Source organism: Oreochromis aureus, linkage group 11 (genome assembly GCF_013358895.1).
Source record: "Oreochromis aureus strain Israel breed Guangdong linkage group 11, ZZ_aureus, whole genome shotgun sequence".
Lineage (NCBI taxonomy): Eukaryota > Metazoa > Chordata > Actinopteri > Cichliformes > Cichlidae > Oreochromis > Oreochromis aureus.
In genome coordinates, this window is record NC_052952.1 from 20,408,204 (window position 1) to 20,425,740 (window position 17,537).

Here is a 17,537-nt window from a genome sequence, read left to right on the forward strand (position 1 = left end):
CTCTCCCTATAGTGGATCAAAGAGAGTAATGGAGCAGCATTTTTTGCATGCATAGCACAGTTAAGCATCTTCTCTTCTCTCCTGTCGACGTTTATGCTGACCTATTAATATCACACACCTCCCTGCTTTTATTCACTCTTTTACCACAGCTAAGTACATGGGCTAAAAGGCATGGCAGGTGAGGCATTATAATCTTTGCCTTGCTTTTGTTGTGGATACTACAAGATACAATATGACAGTCAGGGGTAGCTGACTGGGAGCCAGCATCTAATCAATACTCCTGAGAAAGAGCTGCTTTGTTTTTCTCCATGTGAGCTGAGCTGATCAGTTTTCAGCTCGAGTTTCCAACATTATCTCTCAGCCTGATGTACAGTCCCCTTTTTCCATGTCCCCTGCTCACTTTCCACCCTATATATACTACCCATTTATAATTCTAACAGGTACTAATGAGTGAGAGTGTTTGCCATGTTCTTGCACATCTCTTCTCTCTCCAGCCTTTCAGCTGTCATCTCCCCCCCCTCTCCATCTGTGAGTGGCATCTTCTATAACCCACAGGACCCAAGAAATGCCATTATGAAATAACGCTGGCAGCCAGGGGAGTGAGGGCACACTAAATATCCAAACACCTTTCTTGGCCTCTGAGCAGAATTCCTTTCTTTTCTCCTGCTGGATTTAGGCTGATGTATTAGAGGATTTGAAGCTCGGAAATTCATTATTACACTATTTTACAGTCTTGTTAATCACTTAAAAAGCTAAAACTTGAGATACAGCAGGATAATAACTCAGCCTGGTGGGATGTAATTAGGGAAATGGTCATAAGGCACCTGCTGGGTTCAATTTGATCCATGCTATAGAACAGATTTTACAGTTCTTTTCAATAATGTATTGCAATCACTTATTTTTCTATAGCTGCATGCAAGCCTGCTGAAATAAATCTCAAGATCACCACTTTCATGCCACAACTTTCGTAAGGAAGTACAGAACATGAAACCGAAACAACAAAAGATTAAAAGATAACTAACAAAGTTAGGTTGTTATGCAATTAGCCTGCTAACAGACCAGGCTATATATTTCCCGAGGCAAAATTAAATGACTTGGTTTTCCTTGTGTCTTGTAGGCGGTGCATCGCTTTGAAATGATCTGTTCCCAGTATGTGCTATAGTCCCTGCACCTTCTCTACACATGGTCACATCAAAGCATTCTGCAGGCAAAGCGCTGGCACCGCTATAGCACACCGTAAGTACATGAAATCTGCATCATGTTCTATCACAGTAATGTTACAAACACCACAAAACTACCTTTTATTAACAATGTCATCAGGAAGCCAACAAAGTGGAACACTTTCAGAGTTAAACCAGCATACACTTGATGCTCTGATAACAGGCTGTGCAGGCTGTAACCTTCTTTTACACAATGCCTGTCTGATTCAACACCTTTCAAACCATGCACTCCATTACAAGACTAATCTGTTTGATACCATAATAAGTACTAACTTGCTAATAACATGTTGCACTGTCTGCTGACAATGCAACCCGTTCAAAGAAAAAGCAACAACAGTGCTGTATGCCACTGAGGCAACTTCCAGAAGGAAAAGCACAGCATTGGTTTAATATTCTCCACTGTATGCTTACGCACTCAACACATTATCTGTGTGCTTTAGGATATTTGCTCCTCTCCACAAGTATGTAAATAAACACTGATGTAGCTTTAAGTATAGCTGCACAGCATCCCATTAAAAATAATGCTATCATAGGTAAAAGCCACCAGGCTCTGCCTTGAATGTAGTCATTTATTAAGTAAGCTTACTGTACCACAAAGCTCACGGCCCTGGTTTAAGTAACCTTAAGAGCGAATGCTTTCAGTCTAGTGATGCTCGCCACAGTGGCGGGACTGAGTTTCACTTTGAGTTTGGAAATGTTGTTATGACTAATACCGACCTACAGGAACTCTGTGCCTACTGCAGAGGTGTGAGGGTGAAACTAGCCGTACCTACTGTACAGGATGAGCCTGGTTACACTGGAGCAGCAATAAGAGCTGAACGCTTCACAAGCAAAGCGAGACTCGCGTCAATATTTGCAGAGGATAAAGAGACTGCATAGCAAATCCTCATGACCATGTTAGAAGAAGATGATGATAGGGAGCAGCTACCCAAAGCTAAGAGAGACCAGCATAGGGATCTTACCTTGGCAACTTTGCGTTATAAACAGGGTTTTGGAGACGTCCTCGCTGCTCCTGTCGCTGAGGTCATGATGAGGTCTGGGGGATGAAGAGGCGACGCTATGTGATATATGATAAAGGCCAGTGAGGTGGGAGGGGGGAGACAGGCACCGTGCAGAGGTAAGGGAGGGTTCAGCTTCAGCTGCCGGAGAGGAGAAGGAGCAGGAGGAGGGGTTGCACCTCCTTCACTTTCTCCTCTCTCTGAACTTCCTGCAATCAGGAAACCATCACACCGGACACCCCATAGGTGTTTTACTTCTGTATTTAATGTGGCAGCACAGTCTTGCGGCATTTCACACATGCTATTTGCACGTGCTGACGGAACGCTCCCCGTTTTTAACACTTTAAACTTGATAAACAGTCGCTCCTTCCCTCAGCAGCCTGAACACACCTCATCGCCTTTCAAGCGTTTTATTTTGTCTCTGTGTTATACCGCCCTCTACAGGTCTGTCAGCGCCATCTCCTCCAACATCTTTGTAAGCCTTCACTCATTTCATACTACCAGGTGTGAGAAGTCTGATTTTCTTAATAATTAATTGTAGTGAACTTAACTGATGAAGATTTGTGGCTGCTTTGCTACAAGTTGCTACAACTTATTTTGGAAATCTCTGGTCAACATTACTGAGTATTTGCCTCGGGTTTAATAATTAAAGGGTTCAGCCTAAAACTGGTGCATTACATTGAAACTTGTAACTATTCATTCTGAATTATTCTTGGACATGTGTGCCCGACTCTATTGAGCTTCACAAAGGCGAAAAGAACAGCAAATTCCATTAATATCATTGCAAGGCGTGAAATGCAGAACAAAGTCTGCAGAGGTGTGAGGCTGTTTGATCCCAGAATCCCTCCCTGCTGATCGCAGAACAGCTTTACCCTTTGCCCGAGTCCTCTTTAAATGAGCTTTGGCCCAAAGAACATGCTGGATCATGTGCTGTAACCTGCACTTGTGGACAGGAGGGTGAACTGCGTCCATAGACATAGACAGCAGTTCCTGGTGCAGGGATTGTCATGCCCAAAAAAAAAAAAAAAAAAAAAGAAAAAAGAAAGAAAAGAAGGAAAATCACAACCTAAACCGCCCGAGATTACAGGCATCCCAAGAGCTCTTCTTTCTTGGGCAGATTTTTTTCTGGATTTTTTGATATTACAAAAAATTAAAGTCGAGCATTATTCTGAAATTGTGTCACAATTAGTAAATTAATTTTTATGCAGATTGGTGAATTTCTGCCCAACTTTGCTTCTAAGAAATTCTCCAAGATCCTCTTTTTTATACCACTCAATTTTCCAGTTAAACCAATTAGTTACAGGATGTTGTTCTTGCTGTACCACCTCTCCAGCTGTTTGTTGTTGAGACATGTTGCTGACAAAATTATATGAGCAAACACTTTTCATGATATGGAAAAATGTGTCAGTCTAAACATGAATAACAATAGAAAGCGTTATTGTGAGTCTATGGTGAGCTAAATTAAAACCAATTAATTATTTTAAAAGTCACATTCACTCCAAATAAACTGTTTTAACTTCCTAATTTGTTCCCCAGACAGGGCTAATCACCTACCCCGATGATACCCCGCCCCCCAGAAAAGAAAAACAAAACAAAAAACACCCCAAAAGTTGAAACAGACATCAGTTTAATTTTTTTAGTCTTAAAAATCAAACAAACACCTTAATTTCACCACCCACATTCCAAAAACCGGCCACACTGAAATGCCCAAAGACACATGTCAAAAGAAACAACTGTGATCCACAGCACAAACTCACTCATGCCAGAGCGAGCCCATCGTCTCCTGGACCTCCACAGACGAGAGCTGCCTCGCCCTCCTAGGTGTGCTTTCAAGACTGCTCTGCCAATCACACAGCAGAGAACAGCAAACTGCCAGGTGGCACTCGTTACGAGATTTACAAATCACTGCACTCTTCATTTTGCACAGAATCCCAACGTTTTTTGGAAATGGGTGTTGATTTTAATGCCATAAGCAAAAAAACAAACAAACAAAACAAAACAAAACACTGAGGTGGCATAATTAATACACAACAGAACAAAGTGAAACACTGGATCAAGAGTGGAAAATCCACACTTATCTTTAGATTAGAATCTAGATACTGGCTTTCACACACACTATAATGGCGAAGCAGTCTACCACAGACCATGAAGGTTGCTCCTGCTTTTTCCTCTAATCTCCAGATCCCTCAGGAGTTTGAATAGAGACTAATTTGTTCAATCTACATGAAATAATGTATATATATTTAAAAGCTTTATATTTTGTGTGTATATCTATCCTTTATGAGTTCACAGAAACTCCCAAAACACTGAAAAAACTCATCTGCAGTGTCCCTCAAATACTACATCTCTTGACAGACTGATGTATAAAATGTGCAATTATCATCAAGGGGAAAAAAGACATGAGGTCTGTTAACACCACTGAGTTAAACAATAAAACAAGAACGGTAATAAAAAATTAATAGTAAAATAATTGTGAAAAGTAAAACCTTTTCACAAATATTAAGTCATAGCTAAGCATGAATTTTCTGGGTTGTTGTGTATAAATGTGAAACATTTGCAGGCTAAAATGCCAGAATGTGACTGTGTTAAAACAACAGAGGGGAGTAAGATAGACCAGCCACTGGACTAAGATGAGTTTCACTGTTTAAATCTACATACTCCTCTATATCTGATTTACAAAGAGGTGAACATGCTAGCAGTTTTCTCAGCTGCAAAGTGACAAAGGACACACGGTGATTATTATACTAAACACACATTTCATTGTAAACAAACAACTTTATCTTATGACTGACACACATCTCTGCTGGCTGTGTTTAGGGAGCAAACAGCTACATCATTTGAAAGAAGATATTCCTTTTTCTTTTTTCCCCCCTAACAGCAGATCACAAAGCATCTGAGACTTAACACTGGATAAGCTCAGAGGTTCACATTAGTTTCAGTGTTAAAGTTTAAAAATGCACAGCCTTTAACTCATCTCCTTTTTCCAATGTGGTGACTGGCTGCTTTTTTGCAAGTTTTTCACTGATGGTGGAAATCCTCTCAAGTTGGTCTGGGTCAGGCAGCTGCCAGTCGATAAAGATGAGATACATCAAACTACCGAAAACGCCTCCAACAAGCGGAGCCACCACTGGTACCCAGAACCAGTAGTTGTAACACCTGCAGAACAAAGAGCAGCAGGACATCACGGTTAAAGAGTGCAGATTCATTTTTTTTTTTTTTTTACAAGTTTTACTTTGAGAGAACCATTTATCACAGTGAAAAACCCAGAGAGTAATATATTAAATATTTAAATAATAAACTTCCTACAGAGTTCTTTAGTCTGAGCTCAGCAGTCTTTGTTTTGTAAGTCAACAACTTTAAATCAAGACAGTTTCAATTGAAAACCAGGTCCTATTAATCTACCTGCAGACATCAGTAACAAAAACAATGTGTCTAATCCAGTGTCTAATAATCTTTGACATACTTTTGTGAAATTAGGACATACACACAAAGTTTAAATAAAACCAGTAACTTTAGATGTCGTACTGCACTCTGTACAGTAAGATAGATAAGATACTTACGTGAAGACCTCAGTCCCCCAGCCCGCAGCTAGGGTAAAGAGGCGAGGCCCCAGGTCCCGAGCAGGATTTATGGCAGCACCACAGTTAGCCGACATTGAAATGGAGATCCCCAGAACGACACCTGCCACTACAACAGGAACCAGCTCAGAGGGAGCGGGGGTGTTCCTCTTTTCCTCCAAACCCAGGATACACAACAGCAACATGCTGGTGCCCACTACCTAAAGAAATGTCAACTCATTACGTTAGGTACGGGAGCAGCTGCTAAAAGATCCAATCCTGTCAATAATTACACTCACTTGGTCAAAGAAACTTCTGCCCACAGAAAGGTAGTCAGAGGGGTATGTGGCAAATATCGAGGCAGTCTCATTTCTGCCGTATACAGTCAACACTCCTCCACTAAAAGTCATTATAGCATCTGTGACAGAAACAGAGTTGTTGCAGGAAACAAAACAAACTAATTTCTTTATTTATATATCGCAAAAAATAAAAAGACAAACCGTAGTAGACCAGATAGACAACCCCCGACGCCACGAAAGCCCCCACCACCTGGGAGAGGGAATAGGGCACGAGCCTCGACCAGGACACCTTCCCCAAAACACAGAAACTCAGGGTCACCGCTGGGTTCAGATGGGCACCTGCAGGGATGTAGGGCACATATTAGAAGAAGAATACAGAAGAAGTTAAAAGTGAAGGTAATTAGACACACAGGCAGGTGATCGTGTCTCTGATTATCTGTGTTATTGGTGCCATATAGTATCATATAACAGCGGATTGTCATAGGTATGAGCCAAAGGAAACAGTTTGTAAAAGATAGTGGATAATGCTTCTTTGTAGAGAGGTCTGGTGATAAACTTTGTGTACTCACTCAATAACTGCAATAAAAGTCATAACTTCTCAAGAGCTCAGGGGTTTTAGACTGTGCAGAACATATTGTTATGAGTTTAAATGTGATACTATTTAAAAAAAAAAAATTTAGTGCCCATTATAGAGCTCTAGAGCTCTAAATTCTTACCTGAGATGCCCTTGGTGAGATACATGGCTGACATAACACCCACAGAGAAGGCCATGTTGCCAGACAGAAACTGGCCTTTAGTCTCATTGCTGGTTTTTACTTGTGCAGCAGCAGCGCAGCCAAAGAGCTTCGTGGCAGATAAAGAGGACAGAGAAGGTGGAAGGTGCATGAGAAGTCAGAAGTTACTGCAAACCTCAGGTGAACAAAGAAGCGAGATCTTTCCATGGCTAAAAATCCCGACATCAAAACTCACTTTAAATAGACGGAGAGGAAAGCACATGAGCACATTTCAGTATATCTTTCTTAACTAACTTATTGATAAACAAAGACAAAATTGTTCTTGTTAAAGTGCAATTTAATGCCCTCCTCTTTAGACTTTGTAATGACCCGTCTTATCTGAGTGACCTTGTAAGGGACGGTATGGCTGTTAAATTGTGATCTCACCACAGACGAGAAGATTTATATGGAAAATCATGTAAGCTGCAAAATCTATAAAAATTCTTTTTAATATATTTTTAAATCTTTTTTTTCTTTTCTAACTGCAGGTAAAGTTCCCATTAAAATCTCAGTAGAGATTTTGCAGTCGGTAAAAGCTGTTTTAGACATGTGGCACAATTAAGGGCTATTATTTTCAACTGATATGGATTGTGCTTTTTTTAAATGCATTACGTCAATTTATGTATCGAACTTCATACGCCTACATTTTTCAGATTAGTTCATTAATATCTTGCATAGAGCTGAATTTGCTTCCTACAGAAAACAAACATGCTTGAGTGAGAGAGATAAGACTGGGAACACCTTATAAATCCCTACCACCTCGATTCTAGGAAGCGTTTATTAATTTTTAAGAAAACTACCTTCACCTGGCTTCAACCTTAGTTTTAGTGATAGATATACAGTCATGTGACAGGTTTTCACAGAACAGGTTCTGCAGGACTGTGAAAAACTGAAAGCTTCTAGTCTTTCAGTAGCTTGTAGAGCGAGGTTTATCAGCAATAACTTGAAGTAATAATTTTCCATGACTATTAGTCATCAGTTTATGAGTCTCCCACATCATTGTGGAGGATTTTTTTCCCCCAGCCTTTAAAATATTGCTTCAGCTCATTGTGATTTGTGGGTATTTGTTTATGCACAGATCTCTTAAGGTCTCACAACAGTTTGAGGTCTGCACTTGAAATTGCAGCATGTTGATCATTTTCATTTTCAGCCATTCTGTTGTAGATTTGCCGCTGTGCGTGGAATCATTGCCCTTTTGCTTTAACTGTTGAGCAGATAGCCTCACATTTGACTCTAGAATACTTTGGTAAACACAGGACCTTGTGATCTACTCGATGACTGTAGGTGCTCAGATCCTGTGCTTGCAAAATAACCCCAAATCATCTGATACAGTGGCAAAAGCAATTTTAATCAGATGCTATTATGTTGTTTCATTTTTTTGAGAGTTGTTTGGTTCAGTAAACATTGAGTCAATGTGAGGGTATAAAATCAAACTCAAGCTACTCACATGCTTTGTGCACAAATTTAGAAAAGTCAAAAATAATAAACCTGAAAAATTAAAGGATGATTCTTACACTGGATCTGGAAAAATTGTCCAGGATTTGGGATATGCATATTTACATTTCAACTCATCTTTTCTTTCTCTAAGCTGTTTTCCAGCTTTGATTTTTTTTTTTTTTTTTTTTTTTTTTTAAATTTGATTGATTCCTTTTCTCCTTTTGATTTTGAAAATTACAATCCAACTCAGAGTCACTCACCATTAAGACGAAAGTTCCCAAGAATTCGGCCATGCACTCTCTCACGAGGGGACACCTCACCCTCATTGCATGTAGCTTCAACATAGCTGGAGTGAAATGAAAGGCCTCCTCTTGTCTCACCCCGCTGAGCACAGTGGCAACTGAATGCTTCTGTCACTGTATCCCACCGCCCCCTACCCTTTACCTACAGCTCTTTATTCACAGCTGGACAAACACTACTCGTTTACTGGGTCGTCTCACCTCAGGATTGGCCAGCGCAGTGAGCGTAATTGGCCCAGCTGGTAGAGACTGATATATAAACAGACACCATAAAGCCAAGAGATATTACTTAATACAGGTACCTGCTGACTACTCGGAAGAAGATAGTTTTATGACAAATGACTGATTTATACTTATCATTATTATTTTATAATTGTTATTAATCTGAACAACACCACTGTATTTACGAGGGAGGTGAAGAGGAGACTACTAAACAGGAATTCACAAACACATTTAATTTATGACTGTTTTCAATAGTCATAAATTAAATAAATTAAAAATTAAACATGACTATATATATATATATATATATATATATATATATATATATATATATATATATATATATATATATATATATATATATATATATACATAGTTGTGTGGTTGTGTGAGTTGTGTTTTACGCTTTTGGATAACAAGGAAAGCAAAGCTCCTCGAGGCTCGACTCTTTTAGGGGGTTGGTAAAAAGGCATCCAACTAGAATAAAGCGACCAAATTAAGCATGCGAAGCTGCCCGCTGTGGCGACTCCACGTGAATAAGGGAGCAGAAAAAAGTCGCTTCTGTGTAGGTGGACTGAACCACTGCTTTAATTGGGCTTTTAACGTTTAGAAATACATATAAAAATTAAAAACAAACAAAAAACATACATATGCTTTGTGCAATAATGTAAAGTAACGAGGAATATTGTTTAGGAGACGAAAGCTTCGTGTTTACATGCAGCTAAAGCAAGTTTCTAAGTGAGTTTATATGCAAGAAACCCAATCATCGTTAAAAGGAACATTTTCAGTTAGCATAAAATGACTGCTAATTCTTTTTTATTTATTTATTTTTGTAAACAATTGGTCTCCAAAATATGTCAAATGGTTATTTAGCAGGATTGGGAATGTATTGTCAAATCTATGAAATGATGTCTATCACGGATTTCCACGTAAAAGGCGATCAACAATAAATGCACAAATAGTTGACGATAGAAGCCCCTCTCATCATCGCTGCGATGCATGTCACCGTAACCTGTGTCACTGAACTCTGGACTCTCAGAAGATTATGTAAGCTAAATATTTGCTGTATTATTGCTGATAATATCCAGAGTGGCACGTGATCAAGGCAGTAACATGGGATGAGGATTTGATAAGATATAAAACATATAACTGCCATGAGAGGTTATCGTGTTAATTTTTTCTTATCAAATTATCTGAGAAATCTCTCCAAAACTGAAACCTTGACTTTGTGATGGGAGGCTGTAAAAGTCACAAAGGGATTAGGTATTATTATGTGTTCACTTTTAAGGGGCATCAACATCTATTAATGTTTAAAAGGAAAGATACCTTTAACCCCGATCTAAATGAAGACGATTTACTCCCTCTGCTGGTTGTAAGAATGACAAACATTAATTTGTTAGCTTTTATTAAAAAGAAATATAAAGTCTCAATGGAAAAGTTATTAACTATTTACAGTAAAGTACAACATAGTTTTTCACTTACAGGTACCAAATGACCGGTTTTGAACTGATCAATCTATCTGTTACAAATGTTGGTTGATTTGATGCATGTAGGAGCCACAATTACTCTATGATTCGGCTGATATAGAGGTTTGCCAGGCCTTGAGGTAGATGCAATCCTGTTAAAAAAGAGCATGTAAGAAAAATATACACCCTTGACCTGGTCTCCAAGCTTATTTTTCTTTTTCTTTAGGATATTATAATCATTATACTGAGTGTAGATAAACACATTTTTAATATCCTCACACTCAATTTCAAGTTCTTGCCCACTGAAGGTGATACTGTTTCTCATAGATAGCGTTTACATTTTCGGTCCATCCCCTGAATCTTACAAGGAGTAAACCGCTTCGTTAATCTTCATGTTTCTGGATGCTTATGGGAGCGACGTAGCACCACATCCACAGGCCCAGGAGGAAGTGCTCTGATCAAAGTCCAGGCCTCTAAGCGCCTCATCCCCACCACGCTTGTCCCTTGAACTTCTAGGACCTCATCACCGGGATATACCACGTCAACAGGACCTCCTGAGGAAGGAAAGAGGGAAAACAAGTAATCAATAATGGTTTCTCTGAATGGGTGCATTCTCCCTCCCATCATCCCCAACCAGTCACAGCAGATATCTGCCTCTCTTTGACCCCTGTTCTGCTGGAGGTTTCTTCCTGTTAAAAGGAAGTTTTTCTTTCCCGCTGTCCCCAAGTACTTGGTAGGAGGTAGTCTGCTATAATTGTCTGCGGTTTCTCTGTATTATTATAAAATGTTTAACTTATAATGTATAGTAAGGATCTTAAGGTGACTGTTGTTGTGATTTGGCCCTATATAAATAAAAATGAATTGAATTAAATAAATAGCAGAAAATCTACATTAATGTAAAATTTTAACTTTATGCTGTCATAAAAGTTTATACAGTAAACGGATAATATTTAGGACTGAATCTCAGTGAAATCTCTGTAAAAAAAAAAAACCCTATATATGGTCATGCTCTATTATGAGTGCTCTTTCTTCTGCTGGAGTCGGACCTTCTCCCTCCTGTCACAAGGCAAGAGATGGGGTACACCCTGCACAGGTTGCCAGTCAGTCTAACACACAGAGAGTGATAACTATTATTACCTATGATCAATTTTTGAAGGCCAATAACCCTAACATGCATGACTTGGGGCAGAGTTTCATGCATGACTTTGGGCAGAGGTTGTGTTCTTACCTTGGAAGATTTTCTGGACGGTGAGTGGTCTGTTCCCCAAACTGGAGCCTTCACCTCCCTCCAGACTGAAGCCCAGATCCCGGCTGTTTTTCTGCAGTTGCACAGACACTGTTTGACCTAAGAGGAGGGGAAAACACAAATAAAGTATCTCACTTTCAGTTCAAGATTAAGGACATCTTTATCAGATCTTTGTTAAAGCGTTACCTCTAATACTCACCTGTCTCATACTGTTCTGGTGTTTGTCCCCGACTAGTTCCCTCTTCTCCTTTCTTAGAGGTGTCTATGACGTCCCCCCTCCTCACCACCACAACTACCATATCCTTCGCCTTCGCCCTTCTTAAAACCCTCAAGGCTTCCCAGTGGGCACTCCCAGATAGTGCTGTGCCATTGATGGATAAAACCTGGTCACCTTCCTTTATAGAGCCTTGCTTGGCTGCAACACCTGAGTGAAATACTTTGTGAACCTGAGCAGAGGACAAAAGAAAAGAAGAAGAAAAAACATAAAGATACTGCAGACACACATTTGAATATTTGCCAAGTCGAAGCAGGAAGTAGGATTTTCTCACAGTGATGGGCTTGTTTTGGTCCACGCCTCCTGCCAAACTGAAGCCTAGTCCGACTCCCACTTCTTTATGGAGAACCACTACCTGCACATCATCATAGTCCTGAGGGAAACAAAAGGATGTCAAAATACACACAATGTTCTTGGTATATTGGGCCTCAGGTGCTCAGAGTTGAACATTTTTTGTCCTTTTTAAACTCAATTCAGTCGGTACATGACCTGGTCAGCTGCAACAGCTGTAGCAATATTAACATTACATGTAAAGTGCCTAGGAAAAGCCTTATCTGATGGAGGTTACTGGACCAGTGAACTGACCACCGCAACCACAGCCACAAAAATATCAAACAACAGATCGTTAAAACCTTTCAAAAGGTTTTAACTTCATGCTGTTTTTACCTGCAGGGCATCGTCCCCCAGGTTCCTCACTTCCTCTACAAGCTTGTCGAGCTCCTCGGTGGGCATCACAGACACATAGGAAAAGGCTGACATATCTGAGCTCATTGAAGCGGTACGCCGGCTTGTTGACTGCCAGTCATCGCTGTCATTCTCCGAATCGTAGTCAGCTCCAGCAAAGTTACACAGGTCCGAAAGACTACAAGAAGGAAAATAAAATGTTTTAGGTGAAAAACTAATTATCTGCTTCAATGAGCAACTCCATTAAACCAGAAATAAACAAGCACGGTACGCACGTGACAGAGAAGCTCCTCCGATCTGACTGACTCATATTGCTGGTGATGGTAACCGAGGACTCCCCAGAGTCTGAATCATAGTTTGAATCATCATCTTTCTGGGTGCTTTCATCATCATCAACATCCTCATCATCACTAAAGACTTTCAAATCTGGGTTCAAACCAGCTATCCAAGCATTCAGGTCCAGTAACCGTTTCTTGCCTTTCTGGGGTGCTGTTTGGATGTCTGGGGAGATGAAATCTTGAAGGTTGCTGTCAGAAGATGCGGGAAGAGTGCGTGGAGAAGAGTCTGGATCTTTTGCTGGACATGTGAAGACGGGAGGGCTTTTGTTGTCAGTGTCAGCAGTGGGAGTGACATCTCCCAGCTGTGCCATAGGTGAAATAGTCGGCAAATAGCTAGGGCTGTTTGTTGGAGTCTGTTCATCATCACTAACTGGTGAAGTAATATCAGAGTGTGACCTTTCCTGGTGTGAAGGGTCACAGGGCGGTAGTGGGGTTGGTGTACTGTTGCCTGTCACGTCTCTCTCACTTGCCTCTTCAGGGCTTGAGGCTTTGGAGAAATCTGTCTCTTCTGTGCCAAGCTTTCCACTTATAGCTCTGTCACTTTCGTGAGGCATTTCTTGGGTAGTCTTGAGTCCGGAAATTTTTAAATCATGAGTAGAGTCTATTTTTCTTTTCTGATCCAAGTCATTTAGTCCTTTCTGTTCCTTCTCTATTCTTAGTCCAGTTTCATCCACTGATGCATTTCTGTCAGGCCAAACCTTCTTTACTGTTCCCATCATTTTGTCCTCACCTTTACCGTGTGCCTCCCCTCCTTCTTGGAGTCCTGCCCACTTTTTCCTTAGCTCACTTATTTCTTTTGCAGACCCGCTTTTCTTCACTCCTTCATGTCCCCTGCTGACTTGTGCTGGTACAGAAAAGGTACGTCTGGGTATTTGGACTTGGCCTGTTGCAAAACCCTGAGCTCGCTGCGTCAGAGCCTCATACTGGTTGATCTTATTTCTAACACTGGCTGCTGAGGAGACAGACAGAGCCTTCTGTCTCTCTGTTGTTTTCACATTGGTTTTCTGTGGATTCGTCTCAAATACATCCTCGTAAGTATTACCGCCCTTCAGTTCAGTTATTTGATCTGGTCCATCAACACTTCTAGTCCTGTCTGTCAACATCCCATTTATTTCATTAGTTTCACTCTTTTCCTCTCTGTGGTTTGCAGAGCTCTCATCTTTGCTTTTGTCTCTGAATCCAGATGACTCTCTGAAAGAAACTGGTGTCTCTTCTAACAACGTTGTTGGCTGTGCGTTTGCCCTGGCAGATCTAATCTGTGCAGCTACACTGGACCTACTCCTCGCTCTATCCAGGGACCTTGTACCTGTTTCCACAAAACCCTTGCCCCAATGAACTCCACCTTCCTCTGAATACCTTCCCTGCATCCGCCCTCCTGGTGAGCTATCTCTGCTTATGCTTGCCCCAGACGAAAATGAAGTCTCAAAGCCTGAGGCATTGGCGTCTTTTTGTGTCCTGAGTGAAAGTCCACTTTTCACCGCACTATCGCTGTCCTTCGCGAAGAAACTCCTAGGGAAGGTGCCCCCTGCTGTCTTCTCATGAGGCTTTTGCTGCTGTGAAATGAGGGAATCTGTTGATGCTTCAGAGTTCTTAGAGGAATCCCTATTTTTGTAGTCATCCGTTTTACCAAAACCAGTAGGTCCAAAGAGTTTCTCTATCCGCTCCATTATACTTTGGCCACTTTTGGGCCCCAGTGAAGAAGATGTATCTGTGTTCCTAGAGCTAGATCCAGACAGGGATCTTAACCTGGTAGGGAGAGTGTTACCTCTACTGCCCCTTTCCAAAAGCTCACTTCTCTCTTGAACATGACTTATACCTACAGAATTAAAGGCCTGTAGCGACGAAATCCTGTCCATGACGCTGCCTTCGATTCGTGTCCTCCTTCCTTCCAAAGCTCCAGCATATTTACTGGTGTCCCCTTTACTGTTGTTGGACGGCTGAGAAAAGTCAGCTATGGTATTGGGATCAGGTGTTCTAGCCCCTGTTTTGAAATCTAAACTCTTACTTCTGCTTGTTAGGTTAGATCCCCTCCACGCCGATCTTCCCCGGCTTTCAAGTGCAGGGTTTTCTCTTCTGTCAGTGCCAAACTCTGGGATCGTTCTGTTTGTGCTGACACCGCTGCCACTCCTAGTCCTGGTTTCATATCCAGTGACTGTGTCGTCATCCTTATTTGTACCGTTTGTGTTGGTGTGTGTCCTATATCGTTCTCTTTCTGCAACTTCTCCTGTGCCCTCCCGTTTCCTGACACCTGACCTGCGAGAGAGACTGTATGTGGGAGAGTTAGCTGAGCGGACGGTGAATTTCACCCCTGTCCTCTGCTTGCCATACTTGTTCTGTGAAGCGGGCAGCAGAGACGAGTCCATTGTCTGAGAGTAAACAAAGTTAATGACCTCCTGTCAAATGCCAGATCCCAAAAAAAGAGCGGAAGAGTGAACTTGATATTTTCTGGGAGTCCAAGTGACTGTCTTTTAGATTGCACTCTGGAAGCGGTTCATCTAGGAAGCTCGTGTTTTGGGCGTGTAAAAAACAAATAGTGTCACAGTTACAGTCCTCTCATTAGATTCTCCCACAGACAGACATCCTCAGTGCAGAAGTTTGATATTCCTAATTGTGCTCTGGTTTGCGGTCTGGAAGTGGTGACTCCACTGGCTCTTCTTCTTGTTTTGACCACAGGAGACTTCAGTTCCCCAGCTCGACCTCAGTGAACAGCTCCCATTGCCTGCCAAGCATAAAAATGCACAAAATTTTATTCTCAGAACGGATTGGACTGGAATGTAGAGATGTGGATTGTGGTCACATTGGCCACTTGGAATGGTCAACGATATCTCACAGTGTTAGAGGACAGGAAACATAAAATGTGGAGACTGATTCGGGTAAAAAGCATTAAAAAATGTTAAGAAATTAGATCAAAACTAAACAACAACTCACTTAAAAACCTCTGCCACCAAGCTCACTTTGCAACATGTTCTTTCTGTCCTCTCCCTGACTCACCAAACAGCATGACTCAAATAGTGTTCTCTGTTGTACACACGTATGGGACACCATGTTTACATAGGCAACATACTTGAAGTTACCTGTCAGCATCAGCTAAACCTGAACCAAAAACTGGTAAAACTCACCTAACAGCAATCCACTCAGCAAAAGCAATGTATCAAGTGCCAATCTCTGCAGCACGTATCGGTCTCGTGGTCAAAGAGAGACAGCAGCTTATTCAAATCGAACGGTCATAAGAGCACAGATTTACTTTGATTTAAATACAGCCTGCAGATAACATTACTGAGGGGTAATGACTCATCATGGTTATCTGTGTGTACAGCCAATGAAAACAATGATAACCATCTTTGATCGCTAATCAAGTCTGAATGAAGATCTAATCATTCATAATGTCATTAGGGATAAATTCTGCAAGCTTATGGGTTCCTGTAATTATATATCACAAGAGTAGATTTACAGTATGCAGCGCTTTGTTTAGTTTAGGCTAAAGCATGGCACTTCCAGGCAGTCACTGGAGGTGCTTTCCAGTGCAGGTGAGCCTGAGAGTCAGTTTACAGAAACACCTGTTATATTTTGCCCCATCTGTGTAACCAGGGCAACACACACTCATTCACTTTAAACTCCCCTTTGAACCGAAAGAAGGAAACAATTGCGCCCTGACATCAAATGAAAATACAGACATTTACTCAATTACACAGTTACAAATTAGCCCACTGAAAGTCCACTCCTATATTCACAAAACAGGTACCTTACCTCCTTTAAGTGTGTTTGCTGTACTTGTCCCGGGTCATTGTGTTAACTCGGATTCATAATGAAGACAGCGCCATGTAATGACATCAGCTCCTCGCTCCTGACTGCCCTTCTCTCACTCTTTGTCTGCTTCTCTTTCCATCAGCTTTGCATGATAGAGTGTGTACAGTGACGCAAACCTGCCACACTGGTTTGTCCTCTCTCCTTTTCTTCCTCCCTGTGTCTCTCTGTCTTTCTCTCTCCTCCCCCTCCTATTGTTGTTCTCTCCCTCTTTTCCTTATTCTCACAGGGTAACATTCCTGACTGAGGTTCAGTGTGTCACCCTTCAAACGCCTCGATAGGGAATGCACACACACACGTTTACCCACGTTTAAACACACACCCCACTAATCATTTGATATGAACATCTTTTATAGCTTTAGGGAGATGAGATACAGTTTCGATATTGTGTGAAACGGTACAAGCATGACATTTCCTAAAACAAGGCCCGTAATATCACCCCACCTCAGGCAAACCCGAGTCCAATCATCTGGGCTGAGCAGGTATCAAAATACATAATAACAGAGCACCTTTAATTGGGTCCAGAGATTACAAAGAGCCAGGAATACTAACAGGGATAAATATTGCCATAAGATCTGTTCAACAAAACAGAGCTTCACTCCACACACACACACGCACACACTTGGTGAGAGTCAGTGGGTTTGTAATGCTGACTAAAGGGAAAAATATCCGAGATGGCTGATAATTTTTGTTCTCACAGAACAAGCTGCTTGTGGGAACAAAAAGCCTTTTTATTACAGATTTAAAAACAAAGGGACGCGCACATAAATGTATAAAATCATTCAAACGCAGCTACTTACAGTTTTGTTTTTCATGAAGAGGCTCATCTACTTACTGCTGCCTTGCATGCACCTGTGACTGTTACTTGTCTTCCGTTGAGACAGAGGAAGCTGTGGTTACCACGCTAGCTTGCTGCACAA

General features: G+C 41.2%; 3 protein-coding genes across 8 annotated transcripts in view; all 3 read right to left on the reverse strand.

The window, feature by feature from the left end:
- The window catches only part of atp8b2 (ATPase phospholipid transporting 8B2), a 30,565-nt gene extending 26,519 nt beyond the window's left edge, over positions 1 to 4,046 (reverse strand). For all 3 annotated transcript variants that reach the window (XR_005614895.1, XM_031734130.2, XM_031734129.2), the window contains exons 1-2: positions 3,976 to 4,046; positions 2,183 to 2,256 (exon numbers count right to left, since the gene is read on the reverse strand). The gene's annotated coding sequence lies outside the window, so the exon portion shown is untranslated. The remainder of the gene's footprint in view (positions 1 to 2,182; positions 2,257 to 3,975) is intronic.
- aqp10a (aquaporin 10a) lies at positions 3,829 to 8,705 on the reverse strand. Its single transcript, XM_031734120.2, has 6 exons — positions 8,545 to 8,705; positions 6,791 to 6,917; positions 6,276 to 6,413; positions 6,075 to 6,193; positions 5,779 to 5,996; positions 3,829 to 5,374 (listed from the first exon to the last, which is right to left on the reverse strand). Exons 1-6 carry the CDS (start codon positions 8,626 to 8,628, stop codon positions 5,167 to 5,169), a joined length of 894 nt encoding a protein of 297 aa, XP_031589980.1. The 5' UTR covers positions 8,629 to 8,705; the 3' UTR covers positions 3,829 to 5,166.
- A 1,464-nt stretch (positions 8,706 to 10,169) lies between these two features.
- On the reverse strand, positions 10,170 to 17,518 carry si:dkey-92i15.4 (serine-rich adhesin for platelets). 4 transcript variants are annotated; one of them, XR_004199115.2, is made up of 8 exons: positions 16,561 to 16,719; positions 12,751 to 15,532; positions 12,458 to 12,653; positions 12,066 to 12,164; positions 11,717 to 11,963; positions 11,500 to 11,616; positions 11,318 to 11,377; positions 10,714 to 10,825 (listed from the first exon to the last, which is right to left on the reverse strand). XR_004199115.2 is itself a non-coding variant. In XM_031734056.2 (7 exons), exons 2-7 carry the CDS (start codon positions 15,174 to 15,176, stop codon positions 10,662 to 10,664), a joined length of 3,249 nt encoding a protein of 1,082 aa, XP_031589916.1. In that variant the 5' UTR covers positions 15,177 to 15,532; positions 16,561 to 16,718; the 3' UTR covers positions 10,170 to 10,661. The 4 variants fall into 4 exon arrangements, 3 of the variants coding, with proteins under 3 accessions (XP_031589916.1, XP_031589917.1, XP_031589918.1); XM_031734056.2 differs by lacking the exon at positions 11,318 to 11,377 and having other exon boundaries at positions 10,170 to 10,825; positions 16,561 to 16,718; XM_031734057.2 differs by lacking the exons at positions 11,318 to 11,377; positions 16,561 to 16,719 and adding an exon at positions 17,418 to 17,518 and having other exon boundaries at positions 10,662 to 10,825.
- Positions 17,519 to 17,537: the final 19 nt, after the last annotated feature.